This window comes from Nomascus leucogenys, chromosome 11 (assembly GCF_006542625.1).
Source record: "Nomascus leucogenys isolate Asia chromosome 11, Asia_NLE_v1, whole genome shotgun sequence".
Lineage (NCBI taxonomy): Eukaryota > Metazoa > Chordata > Mammalia > Primates > Hylobatidae > Nomascus > Nomascus leucogenys.
In genome coordinates, this window is record NC_044391.1 from 47,504,841 (window position 1) to 47,527,536 (window position 22,696).

The 22,696-nt window shown below is 38.4% G+C and overlaps 1 protein-coding gene across 2 annotated transcripts in view; it reads right to left on the minus strand.

Annotated features, from left to right (window-relative positions):
• SRGAP1 (SLIT-ROBO Rho GTPase activating protein 1) overlaps positions 1-22,696 on the minus strand; it is a 307,235-nt gene that overhangs the window by 69,585 nt on the left and 214,954 nt on the right. For both annotated transcript variants that reach the window (XM_012510512.2, XM_003252727.4), the window contains exons 5-8: positions 20,885-21,067; positions 20,280-20,408; positions 8,354-8,575; positions 6,299-6,400 (exon numbers count right to left, since the gene is read on the minus strand). In XM_012510512.2, the coding sequence (XP_012365966.2) occupies positions 6,299-6,400; positions 8,354-8,575; positions 20,280-20,408; positions 20,885-21,067 (636 nt within the window). The remainder of the gene's footprint in view (positions 1-6,298; positions 6,401-8,353; positions 8,576-20,279; positions 20,409-20,884; positions 21,068-22,696) is intronic.

The window sequence follows — 22,696 nt, forward strand, 5'->3', positions numbered from 1 at the left end:
CCACCTATGGTGGAAGCAACTTGAAGTCAGTGATAACTTAATCTTTATAGCTCCAGGGACTAGCACGGTGCCTGAAACACAGCAAATTATCAGAAAAAGTTCACTGAATGAACAGCGGACGCTGAAGTTATCCTTTCAAATCATGGATGCCAAAATGCTCAGTGCATCAGAGAAAACGTGTTGAGAGCCATCCTGAGCTCTGCCATTTTCTTTGGGGTGCTCTATCCCAGGACTCATTTTTATACCCATCCTAGAAATTCTCTTCATTTCCCTTGGTATTCTTTTGGATCAAGGCCCTCCCTTCAATGAGTTAAAGCTTGCTTGAAACAAAAAATATAAATGTGTGTTTGCGGTGAAAGACGGTTGATCCTATTTTTAATTTTGGCCAAGAAGATGTCATTTAAGGAACAAATGGCAGTTATCTTTTACTTAGGATTTTCCTGTTAGCTCATCAGTAGAAGGTTGCAGGCAAGTCAAAGATACTTAAAAATCAGTAAAAATGAAGTTAAAGGCCACAGAGAAGATCCAAAACAGCAATTATAATTAAGTGGTTATCAGGCTTCACATCTTATATCAAGTCTCAAAAGAACTTGAGAATCCCCCAGGCGAGTTTGATCATTGATTTACATGACCTGGGATTCTGCTGAGGTCACTGGTACGATGAGAAATTTGGGGGGAAAATGTGATTTTTCTACCCTAGGTAGGAGGTGTAATTGAAATATCTCTTAGTTCCCTCAATTTCCCATGCCATGCAAATTGTCTCAAATGTTTGCCTAAAATCTTGCTCATTACTGTTGAAAATATCTTGTGTAAGTAATGTATTTTTGGAACAGTCTGTGAAATACTCCTTGGCAAGCTGCTGGTGAAAGACTTTAAATGGTGCTAGGGAAATTTACGTGGAGCTATCTGTTCATTCAACACTGTCGCAAATTGATTGAGAAATTATGGGCTTCTCTCATTGTACATTCCCCTCAGGGTGGTAAATCTACTATAATTTGAGAGAGACTAGTTGTTTTACATGTGAGGTTTTACTCATAGAACAGCAGTGACATGCTGATGAAATCTTTATTTTCTGGACCAAATATTGGGACAAATGGCCTGAAAATAGGGCAAGCTATTAAAAACAAACACTGTCCTAAAAAAATACAAAAGGCGTAATTTCTCTCCTCAAAGTAGCTCCTTTTTCTCTTGCTTTGACTGTGTATACATAAAGGGAGGGATGAGAAACTTGAAGAAATGGGAACTGTAATAAATGGTGAGTTACTCCAGAAGCTAGTTTGGAAAGAAAGAAGCAACAGGAATGACCCCTAAGCAGAAATCCCTACAACAAGGTTAAATGCAAACTTTGAGAAAGCAGACGAGACAGTGCAATATTCGGCTGGAAAGTGTTTAGAAAATGTTTATAATGAGAAAGGTAGAAATGATTATTTAGTTTGCTTTAGAAAAGTTGCCTTTAAGAGCAATGTTGGGCCGGGTGGCTGAAATGAGTAATGTGAGCCGGCTATGGCTCTCACCTGTAATCCCAGCACTCTGGGAGGCCAAGGTGGGAAGATCGCTTGAGGCCAGGAGTTCAACCAGCCTGGGGAACATAGGGAGACCCTATCTCTACAAATAATAAAAAAGTAGCTGGGCATATTATTTTGTTTTTTGAACAAAATTCATGAATAATAATTGAAAATTTAAAGAATAGTTCAAAATAGTTATTTGTAGAGACACTGTCTCTAAAATAATAAAAAAGCAGCTACTTGGGAGGCTGAGTCAGGAGGACCACCTGAGCCCAGGAGGTTGAGGCTGCAGTGATTGTGCCACTGCACTCCAGCCTGGATGACAGAGTGGGACCCTGTCTCAAACAAAACAAAACAAAACAAAAACAAAAGTAATGCTTATTAATGTTTCACTTCAAAGTTTTAATAAACAGTTAAGTAATCAAAATAAAACAATAATTGGGAACAAGGCTGTGTGGCAGCAGGCCCTGCTCTAATTCCATATGCACAACACACAGTGGGCACTAATGAATATTCACTGACAGATCTGCTGGAAGTTGGAATCGTGAGACTGAGGTACCAAGTGTGCAAGTTTGCAGCATAATAAAACTCAAACCTCATTTTAAAAAGTTTAACAGGTAAATGGAAAGTTGGGAAGTGACAATAAATGTCACAATCTCTTATGAGTCTTCACCAACCACAAATTTAATTAAGCCCTCTCAAACCTTTTAACTTTTACTACTTGTAAGTATACTGAGGCCATTTCACAAGTGTGTACTGCTCTCTTCTCTTTGTTTTAAGGCAGGTGATACAAACTCAAATATCTTTAAGGGCCAGGCAAGCCATGAAAATGGGGTGAGTGGGCTGCGTGGAGAACATGGCAAACAGGAAGCACACATTCTGTGTCTAAGGGAAGTCAGTTATCGTCCTATAGAAACACAGGTCTAGTGTGATCAGTTCTTCTAATTTTTAAAGAGGCTGGATATTGATAAATATATATATATATAATTTATAATACGTATATGTATACGCACATTTTTTTTTTTTTGAGAGAGTCTTGCACTGTCGCCCAGGCTGGAGTGCAGTGGAACGATCTCAGCTCACTGCAACCTCCGTCTCCTGGGTTCAAGTGATTCTCCCGCCTCAGCCTCCTGAGTAACCGGGACTACAGGCATGCGCCACCATGTCTGGCTAATTTTTATACTTTTAGTAGAGACGGCGTTTTGCCATGTTGGCCAGGCTGATCTCGAACTCCTGACCTCAAGAGATCTGCCTGCCTTGGCCTCCCAAAGTGCTGGGATTATAGGTGTGAGCCACTGTGCCCACCCTGCATACTGATATTTTTATGAAAACTTACAGTTTTTAAAGGACAGCAAATAACTTTCAAAACCCAAGCACTGTAGAGCAAACAAAAGTTTTCAGGCCAGGAGTGGTGGCTCACGCCTGTAATCCCAGCATCTTGGGAGGCTGAGGTAGGCGGATCACTTGAACCCAGGAGTTAGAGACCAGGCTGGGCAACGTGGTGAAACCCAGTTTCTGTGAAAAATACAAAAATCAGCCAGGCGTGGTGGCACATGCCTGTAGTCCCAGCTACTCAGGTAGCTGAGGTGGGAGGATCACTTGAGCCTGCGAGGTCGAGGTGCAGTGAGCTGTGATTGTGCCTCTGCACCCCAGCCTGGGTGGCAGAGTGAGACCCTGTCTCAAAAAAATTTTTTTTCATGGGCCAGATATGGTCTGTTGCAGGTGGTGCCTACTTTTTTTTTTGAGACAGAGTTTTGCTCTGTTGCCCAGGCTGGAGTGCAGTGGCACGATCTCGGCTCACTGCAACATCCCCGGTTCAAGTGATTCTCCTGTCTCAGTCTCCTGAGTAGCTGGGATTACAGGCACATGCTGCCATGCCTGGCTAATTTTTCATATTTTAGTAGAGACAGAGTTTCACCATGTTGCCCAGGCTGGTCTCGAACCCTGGAGCTCAGGCAATCTGCCCCGCCTTGGCCTCCCAAAGTGACTATTTAAAGTATTCTAAGATTTGGTGAAAAGGCTCATGTTCTACTTAGCTGTACTGTCCATGCTTTTTAAAACTTGGGTGAAATTCTCTCTTAACTTTTTTTTTGGGGGGGGAGACAGGGTCCTATTCCATTACCCAGGCTAGAGTGCAGTGGCACAACCATAGCTCCATGCAGCCTCAAGCCCCTGAGGACCTTCAGGATTTATTGTACTGAACCACGGTAACAAAACTCCTTAACTTGGCTCTCAAAGCTTCTTGTTGAATGACCTCACCTTCTCCATCAGTTCATTCCCAAAGAGAACTGGGGTGATAACCAAACTGTTCTATTCTCCCAAGGCACCTTGACGTATATTGAAATATCTTTTCTTCCCTCTATTTTTATGGTATCTACTGATTATCAAAAATCTAATTTAAATCTTACTTTCTTTGGGAATCCCACTCCACTACAGTAAATTTTCTTTGGTGTCCAACAAATCATAAACCAGTAGTCATGCTCACAAGAAACATCAGGATAATCCAATTCATTTGCTTCTTCAGCTAATGTTTAAAAATTACTTTTTAAGTTTTATTTTGCAGTCAGTAGGTTTTTAAAAATTTATTTTAATTAATTAATATTTTTAAGAGACAGGGTCCTGCTCTATCACCCAGGCTAAAGTGCAGTGGCACCATCTCACCTCAGTGCAGCCTCGAACTCCTAGGCTCAAGAGATCCTCCCTCAGCTTCCCAAGTTCTTTAGATAATTTAAAAAAATTAACCCTCACAAAGCATTGCCTGACTCTAAGTTTATAAGGACACTGTGCTTCTCCACGTTATGCCTAAAAAGGCATACATTAAGGGTCACAAACTCAAAGGCCTGAGGAGGCCAGACAGGTAACACAAACAGTCCAGTGTAAGAGAACTGGGAGTTGAATGACTTCGGCAAAGCAGGATTCAAATGCCCCAGCTCGTCAATTCATGAGGCAGTGCAGGGCCAGAGTGGCCGGACCTTTTTTTTTTTTTTAAAAAAAAAAAAACAGGTCAAAACTTTGGGAGCCAAACAAAACAGATCTGTGAGCTGCCAGTTTTGACTTTGTGTATAATATACTATTTTCCTTGAGTTTAGAGAATGTTATCCAAATAAAACAGCAGAAGGATATGCAGGGAAAAACAAGGGAAGTCACTAGACATACAAACTGTAGATAGAATAGGATCCAGTAAACTGCATTAGGTATTTTGTGAAGCCTAGATAAAACCTAGGCTCTCAAACGCTGCCTCAAGGTGAGCAATAGCTTTCCTTTGGAAAGGCTCATTTGTGGGACTCTACATAGAGATGACATTGGTTGCATCTTAAATATACACATTTGAATAAGGGCTGGTTTGTTTCTGCTCAGAATAATAAAAGCCAAAAATTACAGTGGGTTTTGACCACATTATACTGGTCTATACATCATTCTTTCTTAACAGAAACAAATACACAGAGCTCAAACATCCTGGTGGGATTAAAACAAAACAGAGTAGGAAAGTGAATTTTGATAATTCACTTTATCATTTGTACGTTATTTTTTCGCTTCTGTCCCACAATCCTTTCTTTTGGGAATTGTCTGTCTCTAGAAATACACTATTTCTGTTGGAATTCTCAATCAAAGGGTTCTATGAGCTGCACATTCTCCAGGTTGGCCAATGACAGAATCTCATTTCCTAGATGTAATGGTTTGTCCAGAAGTATGCATGACTTCAGCCAGGTCACTGAAGAGTCAGTCTTACTTCAGAGACAAGGATGCCAGGATGGAGTGGGATGGAAAGCTTTAAAAGGGACCACATAGTTCTGCGTCTATCCCGAAAACACTATCAACACACATAGGAAATCACTTCAAAGTGATAAAAAGAGAGAGAGTCCTGATAACATCAATTGAACACAAATCCAGTGATGTCTGAGGATACCGCAAACACTGACCAATAGTTAACTTTTTAACTTGTGTTCCTGTAAATTACAATTGGGAGCCTTGACTAATGCAAGAAACATTTGTGGTTTGTATTTTTATTTTAGGAGAACGTGGATTCAAGTAAGTTAATTTCAGAAATAGGTAGCTGAATTGTATAATTGCTTCCTAGCTCAACATATATTGATAATTCATATTTTGTATTCTATTCATTTAAATACACTAATGCTGGCAAATAAACATTTTCTATCCTCATTCAAGTACCATTTCAAAATATGATTTTGTTCTATCAGTAATGCCATGTTCAGTACCAAAAATTTAGAGAATATAGGAAAGCATAAGGAAAAAAAGAAGTGAATTTTAAAAGTTAGGATTAAATTAACATGGCATACTATGGGCCAGGCACCGCATGGCTCATGCCTGTAATCCCAGCACTTTGGGAGGCCAAGGCAGGAGGACTGCTTGAAGCCAGGAGCTTGAGTCCAGTCTGGGCAACATAGCAAGGCCCCATCTCTACAAAATATTTTTAAAAATAAATTAACATGTTAGTCAAAAGTTCCACTGTACAAAAGACTGTATAGTTTTGGATATATATGTTGAATTTGATAACCCATGGGAACTATTTTCAGTATAAATTACAATTTAAGGTAAAAAAATTGTGTTTACATGTATATGCAGTTGAGTGTCTAGTAAAATATTAATCTATGGCAGAATACAGAATCTTTGCATTTATCCCCTACAAAGAGTACTACAGGAACCCTGAGAGCAGGAAATACGTGATGAAGAGGTTGAACCTTGAATATTAAATATGCCCAGGTCATATGAGAATGTCTTCCAGTTATATTTGAATTCAGATTACTGGTGTGGCAGGACGAACGCATGCTCACCTCTTCATTCTCGATTTTGAGCGTGGCAAGGCGGGACTGCAACTGTTGGTACCTGAGCATGAGCTCTGCCTGCACTGGCTGCTGGGCACTGACCTGGCACACCTGATGGAGAATGAGAAACCAGTTACAACAGGGCACCGTCAACCCACCTCCAGAAGCATGGATCTGCTATTTAAATGATGCATGAATCACACCAATCCTCTCAAGGTTCCAATTACATATTTACTTTTAATAGGAGCATCAAAACTTCACTTGTAAATGTGGAGCTGTTACATAAGCTGCAATAGCAGAATGCAGCTGCTTGGCCTGGCTACAACTAGGAAGATGGCAGCTGCAGGAAGGACTGTGGTAAGAACGGGGCGGTTCCTGCGATGGAGCTCTGATGCTGAAATCTCACTCGTGGAATTCTTAATGACTCTTGTGCAGAGGCAGAAGATGTTTCAAATGGACTGTACAGACATAAGCAAAGAAGGCAGCAGGGCTTACTGGTTAGGGTCCGAGCTCTCGAGTCAGTCAGTTGTACTCGAATGCCAGCTCTGTCCCCTACCAGCCAGGTGACTGTGGTAAGTTACAAAACCTCAGTTTCCTAATCTGTAGAATGAGGATAATAAGAGTTCTTATATCACAGAGCTGCTGTGGGAATGAAATGAGACAATGTACACAAGGGACTTAGAACAGTGCTTTGCACATAGTAAAAACTCAGAAAATGTGAATGACTATTTTAGCATCTTTCAAATATGGCTTCCCTAGCCAATATCAGCCAAATCGCATGATTCACCATGAACTTCAAGAAGTCACTTATCTTAGGTTTTGATAGAAGATATTTGGCCATGATCTCAATTATGGATAAGTTCAAAATTAGAGCATTATTAAAACTGCACCAGAAACAAACAGTTTCTTCTTATCTGCCTTGTTTTTGATGGTGTTCCTTTTACGGAGTTGCCAAAACATGAGAGATTACCACTGCTCCTTAGCAGAACTGGCCATAAACAAAGGGCAACCAACTTACTTTATTAAAACAATAAAACCATTAACATCCAACCGATGTCATTTGTCTGTGATATGTTAACATGCCATGCTTAACATATCCACAGCTGAAAAATTAAAACAGCAACCATTTGGTTTTGGAAAGATGGGATAAGCTACTCATTTTGCTTGTCAAAATCCATGTGCGTTTGGCTTAAATACCATTTCTATCAAACACACATAAAATCCAATTAGAAATACAGCAGGTACATTATATGTGTGTGTATATATATACTATGTACAAAAACATGTATATATTTTACATGTCTTAATACTTGGTGTTTCAGAAAAAAACATGGCATTAAAGAAATCTTTTCATGATCTTATAATTACATTTTGAAAAACAGACTGTCACCATAATAAGACTGAGTTTTTATCTATGAGTTTTGTTTTGCACAGCTGAGACAATAAGTGCTATATAACATGCTCCCTAAGTTGGCTTTTTTTGTTTTTTCCTGTCCATAGACAATAATATAAACAACTGTAACTCATAATCAGTTCAAATGCATTTTTTTTTGTAAAATAGGATAGAAAGCTGAATTTATAAAAAGTATATAAAACACTCATAATTTCTAAGGCTCATTTTACAGCTTTGGAGCCAACTTGAGTCTTAAAAAAAGTTTTATACTTTTTTTTCTTTCTTCCATTTTCCTGCCATATACAATTACTTTTCTTTATGAGAATCTTTAAATCAGGATTATAAGAAGCCATCAGACAGATTCTATCAGACTGGCAAAATGTCTTCCTTTTCATTAAATTGTCTTGAGGTAGAACAAAAACTTCTATTCTGGGACAGCTTAGTGCAAGGCAAATCTGCACCTTTTATCTGTTTGGCCTCTGTGGGTATTTGAGTGTTCGACGTTTGCTTTAAAAGGTGGTGGCGGCTGATCTTAGCATTGTATTAAGAGCCTTTGCAAGGATAGGAGACAGAAAACAACTGGGAATTATTACAACTGTTAGATTATAGCAAGTGAGGAGAAATATAAGTGAAGACACAATTCATTATTTTAAAAATGATCAATTACTGACCTCATCACCCATGTGAGACTGAAACTCAAACTTCATTGGTGGACAGAACGCAGCAGGGTACATCTCCATGAATCTCTGCTTATCACTCCTGGGCTCTAAATTATCAACTGCATTCTCAATAATGTCTAAGCCCTCATGTCTGGAGGTTTCAAGGTTGTACTCCGCAGAGAGATATGTTCTTAGGGCTCTGTTCAGACTTGCATGGTAGCCAAGATCACAGCACTTAAAAAGTAAAACAACACCACATACAAAAATGAATGCAAAATTGATCAAAGACAAAAATGTGAGACGTATAGCTATAAAACTCTTAGAAGGAAACATGGGGGTAAGCTTTCATGATATTGGATTAGGCACTGGTTTCTTGGATATGACATCAAAAGTACAAGCAACAGATGAAAAAATAAATTAGATTCATCAAAATTGAAGACCCCCGTCTCTCCTAAAATACAAAAAATTAGCCAGCTGTGGTGGCACGCACCTATAGTCTCAGCTACTCAGGAGGCTGAGCCACAAGAATTGCCTGAACCCGGGAGTCGAAGGTTGCAGTGAGCCAAGATAGTGCCACTGCACTCCAGCTTGGGCTACAGAGCAAGACTCCATGTGAAAAAAGGAAAAAAAAATAGACACTATCAAGAGAGTGAAAAAAGAACCCACAGAATGGGAAGAAATTTTTGCAAATCACGTATCTTATTAGGTACTTATATCTAGAATATATAAAGAACTCTTACAACTCAATAATAAAAAGACAAAGTCTAATTTTAAAATGGGCAATGAATCTGAATAGACATGTCTTCAAAGATGACATACAAATGGTCAACAAGCACATGAGGAGATGCTTAATATAACCGGGAAATACTAATGATGATCGGGGAAATGCAAGTCAAAACCACAATGAGATACCACTTCATACCCACTAGGATGGCTGTAATCAATAAGACAGACAATAGCAAGTGTTGGAGAGGATGTGGAGAAATTGGAGCCCTCATACACTGCTGGTGGGAATGTAAAATGGTAGAGTCACTTTGGAAAACAATCTGGTAGTTCCTCAAAAGTTAAACATAGAGTTACCATATGACTCAGCAAATCTGCTCCTAGACATATATCTAAGGGAAATGAAAACATATTTCCACCTAAAAATGTGCACACAAATGTTTATAGCAGTATTATTCATAATAGCTAAAAGGCAAAAACAATCTAAATGTCTACAAACTAATAAATAAAATATGGTATAGCCATATCATTAAATATTATTCAGCCACAAAAAGGAAGGAAGAACTGATACATGCCATAACATGGATGAACTTTGAAAACATTATTCTAAGTGAAAGAAGCAAGTCACAAAAGACCACATATGATTTCATTGACACGAAATGTTCAGAAGAGATAAATCTATAGAGACAAAAAGTAGATTGTGGTTAATGAGAGCTAAGAAGAGGGAAGAAGTTGGGGGCGATGGCTGAGAGACGCAGGATTTCTTTGTGGGATAATGAAAACATTCTAAAATTGATTGTGGTGATGGATATACAACTCTCAGTATACTGAAAGACAGCTGTAGATTTATAATGGGTGAACTATGTAGTATGTGAATTGTATCTCCATTCACATTCTTTTATGTTAAAACATAAAAGAGGCAAAATCAAATACCAAAAGAATGAAAAATAGTTTTATTTGTGCAATACTGATATTGATACAATCATTTACTGAAATCTGCGTAGGCTGCAAATACACTACAATATTTTGAATTTGCATATTTTATTGAAGATCAAGAATAAACTTTTAGAAGTGAGAAGAACAGGTTAGAATCTGCCAAAATAGTCTAGGAATGCCTTCCCTCTTATCCCCAGAATAAAATTCTTAAATAATAAATGATTGCCAAAGGCTGTTTATTGGAGATAGAATTTCATTTAGTATTCCTAGGAATATAACAGCTTTGAAATTCTTGAATCTTCATTATCTTTAATTTGCATTTCTATTTTTTCGTGTTGCATTTTAAGAGAATATGACTTGAAAAAAGCATAATACTGGAAATTAGTAATCAATTACTGACAATTACTGTCAGGTTCATTTTCAATTTGTACATAAAAGCAGTATAAATCACTTAAAGAGGAAAGAAGTGACTTTAAAGGTACAAAACCAGGTCCTTTCTCTATATTGTTCCAGTGAAATTCAATCAATTCAGTTTGATTCAGTTCAACTCACTAATTGGCCATGGTTCAAGTGCCAGGGAATATGCTAGGCTCTAGGCATATAAAGATTGGAACATAGTAAATAAACTACCTCCATCCACAAGGAATTTGAACATAAGCGGTCTGTTGGTTTGCTGTTAAAATAGTGGAGGAGTCGCAAAGAAAGCAACCTTTGTACAAAGGATGTATCTACCAGGATATGAACCATCGGATCTGTCTTCACTGACCTGTCTTTAGAACCTATTTAATTCCACCCTTGGAATTAAATTAAATACGTTGGTCCTTACAACTAACCTATTTAATTCTAACTTTTACCCTCCAATTTCAGAATTATTAAATTTGAAATTTTTATGTAAAGATATTCTAAAATCTTGCTATTTAAAATTTAGTTTGTGGACCAGCAGCAACGGCATCACCAGGGGCTTGTTAGAAATGCTGTATCTTGGCTGGGCGTGGTGGCTCATGCCTGTAATCCCAGCACTTCAAAGAGCCAAGGTGGGAGGACTGCTTGAGCCCATGGGTTCAAGACCAGCCTGGGTAACATAGTCAGACACTGTCTCTACAAAAAATTTTAAAAATTAGTTGAGTATGGGGGTGGGTGCTGTAGTCCTAGCTACTCGGGAGGTTGAGATCGGGGGATCACTTGATCCTGGGAGGTAGAGGCTGTCATAAGCTGAGATCGTACCACTGCACTCTAGCCTGGGCAGCAGAGTGGGACCCCTGCCTCAAAAAGAAAAAAAGAAAGGAAGGAAGGAAGGAAGGAAGGAAGGAAGGAAATAAGGAAGGAAGGAAGGAAGGAAAAAGGGAAGGAAGGAAGGAAGGATGGAGGGAAGGAAAAACAACAAAAAAAAGAAATGCAGGATCCTGAGTCCCACCCCGACCTATTTCAGAATCTGAAGATTAAAAAGGATCCACAGGTGATTCATATGCACATTAAAAGTCTGAGACGCAATGCCCTAAAACAATCATCAAGTAAATGGGTCTGCAACCATGTCTTTTGGGGGTGCTATTTTCCCAAGCAGAAAAAAGGACTTGATGAAAGATGACTTGATTTAAAAAAACAGAAAGTAGCTGTGACACCATAATTACAAATACAAGCAAAATACAATTGTGAAATGCAGCAATCAGGCTCATCATTAATACATTTCCAGTGGAATCAGCTGCACTCAAATATAGAGAATGATTCATTTTGGTTAATTTAGAAATTCTAGTCCCAGATGAACAAAGTCCTCTTGTATTCCTCTTGCTTTTCAAAATCTATAATGGTTCTGTGTAGCGGTTTTATACATATCAGAGGGCCTGAAAAATTATTCTATCTTTCAAGAAAGATAGGAAATTTGCATTAATGAAAACACAAATTTGTAAAGGAAATGACCTTCTTTTTTTTGAGATGTACCAGTGTTTAAAAACATCTCACTATTCTGAAAGAACATAGATTCTACTGGATTATAATGAAGCAGATGAGACAAGCTGTTCTATTTTATGAGTATTGATTCCAACAGGACTTAAAAAATTGAAATCTAGAGGAATGAAATCAGGAGAAAAGCCTCCCCCTCCCAGAAAAACCCCCCAATCTCTTAAACAACTTAGAAAGACAGAGAGAAGGAAAAGGCAGAAAAAAAAGAGAAAGCAATCTAATCCCAACCACCAGATTGACTTGCAGCTCTGAAAAATACATACTAAATTTTCATTATTCCGAGACTTAGCTCATGCCTCAAAATTTTAAGTGTAGCTTCTTTGGGGAAACAAATGTGAAGACTACAAAAGCATCAGTGCATGTTTCCATACCCAGCGCAGTCAGTTGGATTCTGCAGGTCTGGGCCCAGCAAGAGACAATTTCATTGTGGCTTCCTCCTAGGCTGGGAGGAGCGTGCATGCGGCTTAGTAACTGATAGAGGAGCCTCCCCAGGTGTCTTCTGAGCTTTGAGTGCTACCCTTAGGAGGCTTCTGTGATGAGTTTTGATAGGAAATTTCCTTCTCTGACCCCTATGGTGCTTGTCACTCTGTAAGATCGCTTAATTGGCCTAATTTTGTTACTTCTGATAGGCAGCATTTCTACACTCTAGGTTTTTCAGGCATCTTGAGCTAGAAACAAGGTACAGAAAAAAAGAAATTCTTATTCAAGGTCTCCTGAGACAGCAAGGCTAGTCACTGAGTCTTTTTTTTTTCTAAACTAGAAGCTGAAATGACACTGGATCTGTTAAGATTCAAGATACTTGGTTAAAAAGGTTTAGAATAATTCTATGGAGCTCATGAATTATTAATGACAATATGAAAAGCCAGCCTCTGCACAAAGAGCTGAGTTATAGCCCAAGTGCATTTAGTGATGAAAATACATAAGAAACCAATACAAGATTTCATGGAAACAAAGCAATGTTTTTCTGATGGATGAAAAATTCTGAACAGATACATACAGTTATGGATTAAAATTGGGGAAGAAAAGGCTGTTGGAAACAGAAGGGCATATGTATGTTTTAAAAATATCTGAAAACCTGTCAAGACAGATTCCAGTAGATATTAGTCTAAATCATCACCGCAGGCTAATTTTCTTAGGCAAAAGGGTTGCAAATAGTATCAAAATGGAGATGAAATCCAAGTACAGATGCTCCTCAATTTACAATGGGTTACATCCCAATAAACCTGTTGTTAAGTGGAAAATACTGTAAATTAAAAATGCATTTAATGCCCCAATAAACATATTGTAAAGTCGAAAAGTTGCAAGTTGAGCCACTGTAAGTCTAGATGCTCCTCTATTTGCAATGGGGTTACATCCAGATAAATCAATTGTAAAGCTGAAAAACTGTAAGTTGAACCAGTGTAAGTTGAGGACCATCTGTATGGAGGACAGTGACAAATGCTGAGAGTTGGCTGAAATAACATGGTGAGTATAATGTGTAACGTTAGGTATAACTGGATCACAGCGGTTCAGGAGGAATATCTTTTATTTTTTGGCATAACTCCATGATATGAGCCCTAGTGAGGTAGAAGTTTGCTCCTAAAATGGGAGTTACCATAGTGGAACTATATGGGAAACAAGTCTGACATTCATGTTTCAAGAACAGTAGCAGCCAAGGTCATTCGCCAGGGTTGCGCTGGAGTAACTGGAGGGCAGCCCCAGGCTCCCATGTGACTCCAGAATTCAGCAGTTGTCAAGAGAATGGAAAGGAAGGAAGTGTTCTACCCCTTCTGCAGCATTATTCTACCTTCATTTCTATAGTCTGGTCTCTGTTTGAGAGACTTCTGTGATCTCATGTCCCGGGTCTTATCTCTGGGTTTAAAGAAGCCTGGCTCTGGTCATTCTAAAGCCATGGACATTGGGTATAGACTCTATCCACTCCTTATTTTGAGCCTTTTTGCAAAATAGTGCAACCTAAGCAAAGTGAATTATAAAGGATCAGATATAGAAAGGACATGAACTCATCTTTTTTATGGCTGCATAGTATTCCATGGTGTATATGTGCCACATTTTCTTTATCCAGTCTAGATTGCAAGACAATCCTAAGCAAAAAGAACAAAGCTGAAGGCATCACACTACCTGACTTCAAACTACACTACAAGGCTACAGTAACCAAAACAGTATGGTACTGGTACCAAAACACATATATAGACCAATGGAACAGTACAGAGCCCTCAGAAATACTGTCACACATCTGCAACCATCTGATCTTTGACAAACCTGACAAAAAAAGCAATGGGGAAAGGATTCCCTATTTAATAAATGGTGTTGGGAAAACTGGCTAGCCATATGCAGAAAACTGAAACTGGACCCCTTCCTTACACCTTATACAAAAATTAACTCGAGATGGATTAAAGACTTAAACATAAGACCTAAACCCACAAAAACCTTAGAAGAAAACCTAGGCAATACGATTCAGGACATAGGCATGGGCAAAGACTTCATGACTAAAACACCAAGAGCAATGGCAACAAAAGCCAAAACTGACCAATGGGATCTAATTAAACTATCATCAGAGTGAACAGGCAACCTACAGAATGGGAGAAAATTTTTGCAATCTATCCATCTGACAAAGGGCTAAGATCCAGAATCCACAAGTAACTTAAATTTACAAGAAAAAAAACCAAACAACCCCATCAAAAAGTGGGCAAAGGATATGAACAGACACTTCTCAAAAGAAGACATTTATGCAGCCAACAAACATATGAAAAAAAGCTCATCATCACTGGTCATTAGAGAAATGCAAATCAAAATCACAATGGATACCATTTCACGCCAGTTAGGATGGTGATCATTAAAAAGTCAGGAAACAACAGATGCTGGAGAGGATGTGGAGAAATAGGAATTTCCCACTGTTAGTGGGAGTGTAAATTAGTTGAACCATTTTGGAAGACAGTGTGACAATTCCTCAAGGATCTAGAAACAGAAATATCATTTGACCCAGCAATCTCATTACTAGGTATATACCCAAAGGATTATAAATCATTCTACTATAAAGACACCTGCACACATATGGTTATTGCAGCACTGTTCACAAAAGCAAAGACTTGGAACCAACCCAAATGCCCATCAATGATAGACTGGATAAAGAAAATGTGGCACATATACACCATGGAATACTATGCAGCCATAAAAAGGATGAGTTTATGCCTTTTGCAGGGACATGGATGAAGTTGGAAACCATCATTCTCAGCAAACTAACACAAGAACAGAAAACCAAACACTGCATGTTCTCACTCATAAGTGGAAGTTGAACAACGAAAACACATGGACACAGGGAGGGGAACATCACAAACCGGGGCTGGTCGGGAGGGTGGGGGGCTAGGGTAGGGATGGCATTGGGAGAAATACCTAATGTAGATGACAGATTAATGGGTGTAGCAAACCACCATGGCACGTGTGTACCTATGTAACAAACCTGCACGTTCTGCACATGTATCCCAGAACTTAAAGTAAAATAAAAAAAAATATTTTTTTAAGCCTTCAAAAAAAAAAAAAAGAAAAAGTTCAGAGCTTTTACATAGTAGTCAAATGGATTTCCTCTGCATAACTACCTCTTTGACCTTCTCTGTTTTCCTAACTATACAGAATTTCACCCTAGAAACCACAAACACATTTTGTGAGAGATAGGCGTCTTGCAGGACTGAACCAGATGTCTAAACTTCTTCAGGCAACTTTTACACACGAGTTTTCATATCTGGGTTCCTGAAGGTCCACAGAGAGCTAGCTGACAATTTAACTCTTCTTGTTGTTTTAACAACTGTAACCAAGCATTCAGAAAAAGTTGTTTTGAGTTTTCTCTTGAGCAATGAAAAGATCAAAATGGCACATCTGTGTGATAGGGATGGGAACAAAGTAGCAAATAGGAGTGAGCTGCATATGCCCGAGCCAATGAGTAGGCCAAATAATCATCTGCTGCCTAACACATCTCTCACCCATATACCAATGACAATCATTTCCTTCAGAGGAGCTGCTACTCATTTTTCCCAGGCTAAAATCTCGGTAACCAGCGTGAATCAAATAATGAGAGAGGAGAGAGAACGAGCAAACCAAACCCAATTAAATATAGGCCAGATGGTAAATGCTATGGATAAAATAAAGGGTCAAAGGAATAGGGAGAGTTAGGAGAAAGGGTGTTGTCCTTTTATATAGGGCAGCTGAAGTGCAACATAAATGAAAAGAAGCAGTCAGTCCTGCAGTGCTCTGGAGGAGTGTTCCAGACAAAAAGTGCAAAGGCCCCAGGTGAGAAAAAGCTTGGTGGTTCTGAACAAAGAAAGCCAATGTACCTAATGTATGGTGACCAAGGGAAAAGTTGCAAGAGATGACACTAAATGCAGGTAGGCACCAGTTCATACAGGTTCTTGGTGAATAGTTTGGATTTTATTCTAAGGACAATGGGAGGTCTCTGGAGAATATGAAATAGGAATTGATATATCTGATTTATGTTTTTCTTTCTCTCTCTCTCTCTTTTTTTTTTTTTTTTTTTTTTGTGGAGTCTCATTCTGTTGTCCAGGCTGGAGTGCAATGGCATGATCTCAGCTCACTGCAACCTCCACGTCCTGGATTCAAGTGATTCTCCTGCCTCATCCTCCCAACTAGCTGGGATTACAGGCGCCTAGTATCATGCCCAGCTAATTTTTGCATTTTTATTAGAGACGGGGTTTCGCTATGTTGGCCAGGCTGGTCTCAAACTCCTGTGATTTATGTTTTTCAATATTCTGGCTGCTTGGGAAGAGAATGGATTTTTGGAACATGTGAGTGTAAGCTTAGGAAGCTATTGCAATAGTGCAGTCAAAGAATGAAGAGGCTTAATTTAGGAAACTGCAAGTACAGCTAGTGAGAAGTGGCAGGGTTTGGGACATTTAGGAGGTAAAGATGACAGGATTTGCTGATGAATTTATATGTGTGGAACAAGAGAACTGGTTTTTAGCGGAAAGTGGCATTATTTTCTGAGGTGTAAAACATGACTAAGAAGAAAGTTGTTATGTGTGTGGAGGACGATGACAGTAGGGCGAATGGATATAAATAGTTGTGTTTTGAGTATTTTACGTGTTCAAGATGCCTGTTAGACATCTGGTTAGGGATGTTCAGTAGTGAGTTGATGTACAAATCTGGAGCCCAGGAAGATGATTAACGCTGGTGGTAAAAATCTAGGAGCCATCAGATGGTACTTAAGCCATGGAAGCAAGAGATCATGCCTCAGGTGGCTCCCAACATTCAGAAGTCCAGCCAAAAAGGGTAAGTGAACACTGGAGACTGAGAAAAGAGAAAGAACAGCCTCTACTGCAGGAGGAAACCAGATTGGTGCAGCTTCCTTTAAGGAAAGGCCCCTGGAACCTCCATCGAAAAGAACTTTAAAAGCCAACTACTTCAGTCATCCAACTCATTTCAGTTTTTAAATACCCTTTCTATCACAAAGGGATAAAACCACGCCTAAATCAGTTTACATGATCGCTACAATATCCTAACCCATTTAACATGATCTCTCCATAATCTTCCTAATAGGAGTTCATGTCTAATGGGGAATACATTACTACAATGGGACAGGTTTTCATGGATAAATCTTAGTACTGTTATATGGGGGAAAAGTCAAACTAAGAAAACTCTGAACTCTGAATAAGTTGCTTTTTAATTAAACACATGTCCCAAGACACAAAAAAGATAAGGCTAAAAGCTTTAACGTAGCTGATTATTCAGAAAAGATAAAAAAGGATGGCAGGCAATGTATGATGTAATCTAATTTCAATCATTCTGCATAAATGGCCAATAAAACATATGTGACAGATAATTTCTATGAAGAAAACTGGCTGGAGTAGGGGATTACTCCTTGGCAATATTCCATAATTATAATAACAAAGATTTATCTTTCACGCTTTCAACCAACCTGCAAATGTTTATAGGGAGAAACTGGAGACCATGAAACTGTACCGAAAGGATGACAAATACTTTATTATTACTGGGCAGGTGCTCTGGGAGAAAGCACGGATAGAATTTTATTGTTGAGGACTGTGTGTGTGTGTGTGTGTGTGTATACATGTACTTGTACGTATATAAATTCATTTATAGTTTGTCTCCCAACTCATACATAAAATCAATAAAGGTGAAGCCTTCATTTTATTCACTGCTGGATTCCCATTGTCAGGAATGGTGCTTAGCACCTTGCAGGTATTAAAGAAATACTTTTCTATTCATGGAGAGTTTTTCTTGTATTAAAGTTGATTTGCATGGGCCGGGCGCAGTGGCTCGCCCACGCCTGTAATCCCAGCACTTTGGGAAGCTAAGCCAGGTGGATCACGAGGTCAGGAGTTCGAGACCAGCCTAACCAACATGGTAAATCCCCATCTCTACTAAAAATACAAAAATTAGCTGGGTGTGGTGGTGTCTGCCTGTAATTCCAGCTACTCAAGAGGCTGAGGCAGGAGAATCACTTGAACCTTGGAGGCGGAGGTTGCAGTGAGCCGAGACTGTACCACTGAACTCCAGCCTAGGTGACAGAGTGAGACTCCATCTCAAAAAAAAAAAAAAAAAAAAAAAAAAATTGGTTTGGATTTAGCCAAGTACTCCAATCACTACCAAAATGAACCCTAATCAAAAAAGCAAGAAAGAATATTAGTTCTTTTATATTCTCTATAACTTGGAGAAACCTGACAGATTTAAGTTTGAAAACTGGGGTTATAAAATTCCTTATTTTTACTCAGGAAACTAAGTAAAATCTTTTATTCAGGAAATCTAGGAGCAGTGTAACAGAAAAACTTCCTTTTATTTCATTAGGGTGCTGGAATAAGTAAGTATTTAAAACAACACAAAAAGTTTCTGCATTTAAAATAATCAAGTGATTACTTGAATGAAATATTTTGTAATAAATGAAAAAAGAAAATTTTCCCTGGTTTTATGTATTACTATATGGTTCTATATAAACAAATTATGATATTATAGGATAAAATTGTTTTGAGACGAAAAGAAAAAATTCACATCAGAGGTTGGGTGAGGTGGCTGGCCAGGCACAGTGGCTCAGGCCTGTAATACTAGCTCTTCCGGAGGCTGAGGCAGGTGGATCACTTGAGCTTAGGAGTTCAACATTGGCCTGGGCAACATGGTGAAAGCCCATCTCTACTAAAAATACAAACATTAGCCTGTGAGGTAGCACGTGCCTGTAGTCCCAGATACTCAGGAAGCTGAGGCAAAATAATCGCTTGAACCCGGGAGGCAGAGGTTGAAGGAAGCCGAGATAGTGCCAGTGCGCTAAAGCCTGGGTGACAGAGTGAGATTCTGGCACAGCTAAATACATGAGACTTAAATTCACCAGAAAAATGAAGTTGTTTTAACCTACTCTATGTTTAAATTATGATGGCTACTATGAGCCATAAAATATTTTATAATAAAACTGTAGAATCCAATCAATACAAAGCAGTATATGAATAAAATTCCAGCAGATAACCCTCTGAACCTCTATGACTTTATCTGTGCTGTTTTTATGGCACTTAATCACTTGTTACCTTTTATTGCAGGCAGTGGCATTTTTGGACATGGGATTTTTGTGTTTCATCTTTGTAGTCTCCTACAGTGTTAGCACAATGACTGGGCTACTCAGTACATGTTTTCTGAATGAAAGGATAAATTAATAATGTGGAGGGTTAAAGTTGGGGAATAATGGCAGTAAACGCTGCATACATATAATGAATATGTATTAGGAGAGCTCTAAATAAACCTAATTACTGCTTTTTTATATCATATCCTATGAGAGAATGTACAGAGACTTAGTTACATCTATAAATGTCATTTATGTGCACTCTATTTTGCATCCCAGTAATGATCACAACTGTAATAAAGTAATCATCCATTTAATCATTTCTTAAGTCTGTCTTCTCCACTTTAAATCCTAGAGGGTAAGGGCTGCATATGGTTTCTGAGAGCTTCAGCATCTCACAGTAGTGGGGGCCCAATAAATATATTTTGAATTAATGAATGCAGTTAGGGCTGCACCACTGTATAACTTGCAAATGACTGACTGGGCCCTGTTTTAGCTAAGTTTACCAGGCTTCTCATAGCTTCACAGAATCTAACCAGTTATTTTTCATTGGTTTTAGGATACACACTTTTTCACATGCATCTTACAGATGATAGTGTCTTCGTATTATGGATAATTTAAATAAAAGTATTTTTTTCTTTCTGAATATTACATAAAATAACAGTCTTAAGAAATGATAGTATTTTCCAATCAATGAAATATGGTTATTGTTAATTTCATTTTAATATGGAAAAGACAAAAACTTCAAGTACTCACATCAATTAAATCAGAAAGATCATGAATATAGTACTTGAAAACTGAGGCATTGGTGGCTTCAAGTGTTAGGAGATATTCGTTCCGTGCCTTAATCGATTTTAGCTTATTTTCTGAATATTTTGCTTGTCTCTGGAATGAAGAAGATCCAGGCATTGGGAAAGAATGCAAAGCCATTTTTAATCAAGACAGAGAAACATACATGAATTTTTATTAACCTTAACAATTTATTCCCCATATACAAATGACCCTCAAAGTCCTTTGCCAAAAGTACATTTTGAATCTGATTTAAATAGCAAACTAAAATTACCCAGCTATGGGGAATAATAACAATGTATTTGGGCTTCAGGCCCATTTGCAATGAAATCTCCTTGTTAATATTCAAGTTCTCCACACTGTGTATTGAATACTTGGCATTCACCACTAAACGATGTCCAGCTGTTATTACATGATTTTTACATTTCCTAAACATTTCTCATTCCCATGGGAGGAAATGCATGTCTTTTCACAATAATTTACAACGTGTGGATATCAGCTATTGCATCAGTGTTCTTAGTATTGTATCCTCAAATGAAGGCAGAAGAGCTCTGCAATGTCTTTTTACTTACTTTTTCTTTCATTTTTTCAATCTTCTTTACAGAGCTTCGCCGTTGGTGTCTCTCCTCTAGTCGAATATGGAAGACTGGATCACCAGATCTCCCAATTTGCTTTTCCTCTTGTTTTTCGGCCTCTTTCAGCTTGCTCTCTGCACTGATGCTCTCCGCATGATACATATGGTATGTTTTCATCACCTGTGGAAAAGTGACCCAAATCGTTACAAGATGTCTGTCTGTAATTTAGAGAGTGAATGGAAACCATTTATATGACATGTACGATATACATACCACCTTCCAAATGGCAGAGGGGAAAAGTCAGATTGTCAGTAAAGTAAGTGAATTATGGACTACTGCTTCTACACAAAGCACACAGAAATATGCAAATTCATCTGCCAGGAAAAGGCACTTAGAGGACAGGATTTGATGAAAAAATGATTTACGGGGTCTTATGCATACTTTTCAATGTACTTGAAAAGTTCTCTTAAGCTTAAAAGTATTTCTTTAAAATCTCCTCTACATTATTAATTTGCAGAATAAACCATTTATTCATGGATCGATTTTAGCCCAACCCAAACCCAAATTAGTACAGTCTTTATTAAAGGAATTTTATTGCATAAAATCTATTTGTCAAAGTAAAAAATGTAAATATTAAGGTTCATACATAGTTTTAGTTGAAAAAACATTGTTTTTCTGACCACAAAGTAATACTTTATGTTCAATGTAGAAAACACTTATTTTCTTAAAAAAACAAACAAACAAAAACAAAACAAAACAAAAAAATAGGCTGGGCGTGCTGGCTTATGCCTGTAATCCCAGCACTTTGGGAGCCCGAGGCAGGCAGATCACTTGAGGTCAGGAGTTCGAGACTAGCCTGGCCAACATGGTGAAATCCTGTCTCTACTAAAAATACAAAAAGTTAGCCAAGAGTGGTGGCACACCTGTAATCCAGCTACTCAGGAGGCTAAGGCAGAAGAATTGCTTGAACCTGGGAGGTGGAGGTTGGAGTGAGCTGAGATTGTGCCACTGTACTCCAGCCTGGGTGACAAAGTGAGACTCCATCTCAAATAGTAATAATAATAATAATAATAATATAAAAGAAAATGAAGAAAATAAAAAGCAATCAAAGATAACCACTGACAAGATTTTAGTATAAAGCCTTCCAGCCTTTTCTCTATGAAAACACGCACACACACACACACATACACACACATACACACATTTCTTCCTTTAAAAATGCCATATATGGCTGGCTACTGTAGTGAGGGGATGGCAGTTAAAACTAAGGGCAGGGCATGGTGGCTTCACGCTTGTAATCCCAGCACATTTTGGGAGGCCAAGGTGGGAGGACTGCTTGAGCCTAACTAAGAGTTTGAGACCTGCCTGAGCAACACAGCAAGACCCTTTCTCTACAAATATAAAAAAATTAGCTGGGCCTGGTGGCATGCACCTGTAGAGCCAGCTACTTGGGAGGCTGGGGCGAGGGGATTGGTTGAGCCCAGAAGGTGGAGGTGGCAGTGAGCTGAGATTGTGCCACTGCACTCCAGCCTAGGAGACAGAGTGAGACCTTGCCTCAAAAAAATAAAATAAAATAAAAATAAATAAATAAATAAAATAAAATGCCATATATGATTTCTCTCCTTAAAAAACTGAGATCATCCTATATTTGCAATTTTCAGATTACAATGTCCTCTGCCACTTATATATCAGCACATTTTCCTATATCTTTAAATATTCTTCTAAACATAATTTTAAGTGCTACATAGTATTTGTCTATATGACTGTGCCATAACTTAATTCCCCATTGTTAAAAACTACGATATTTCA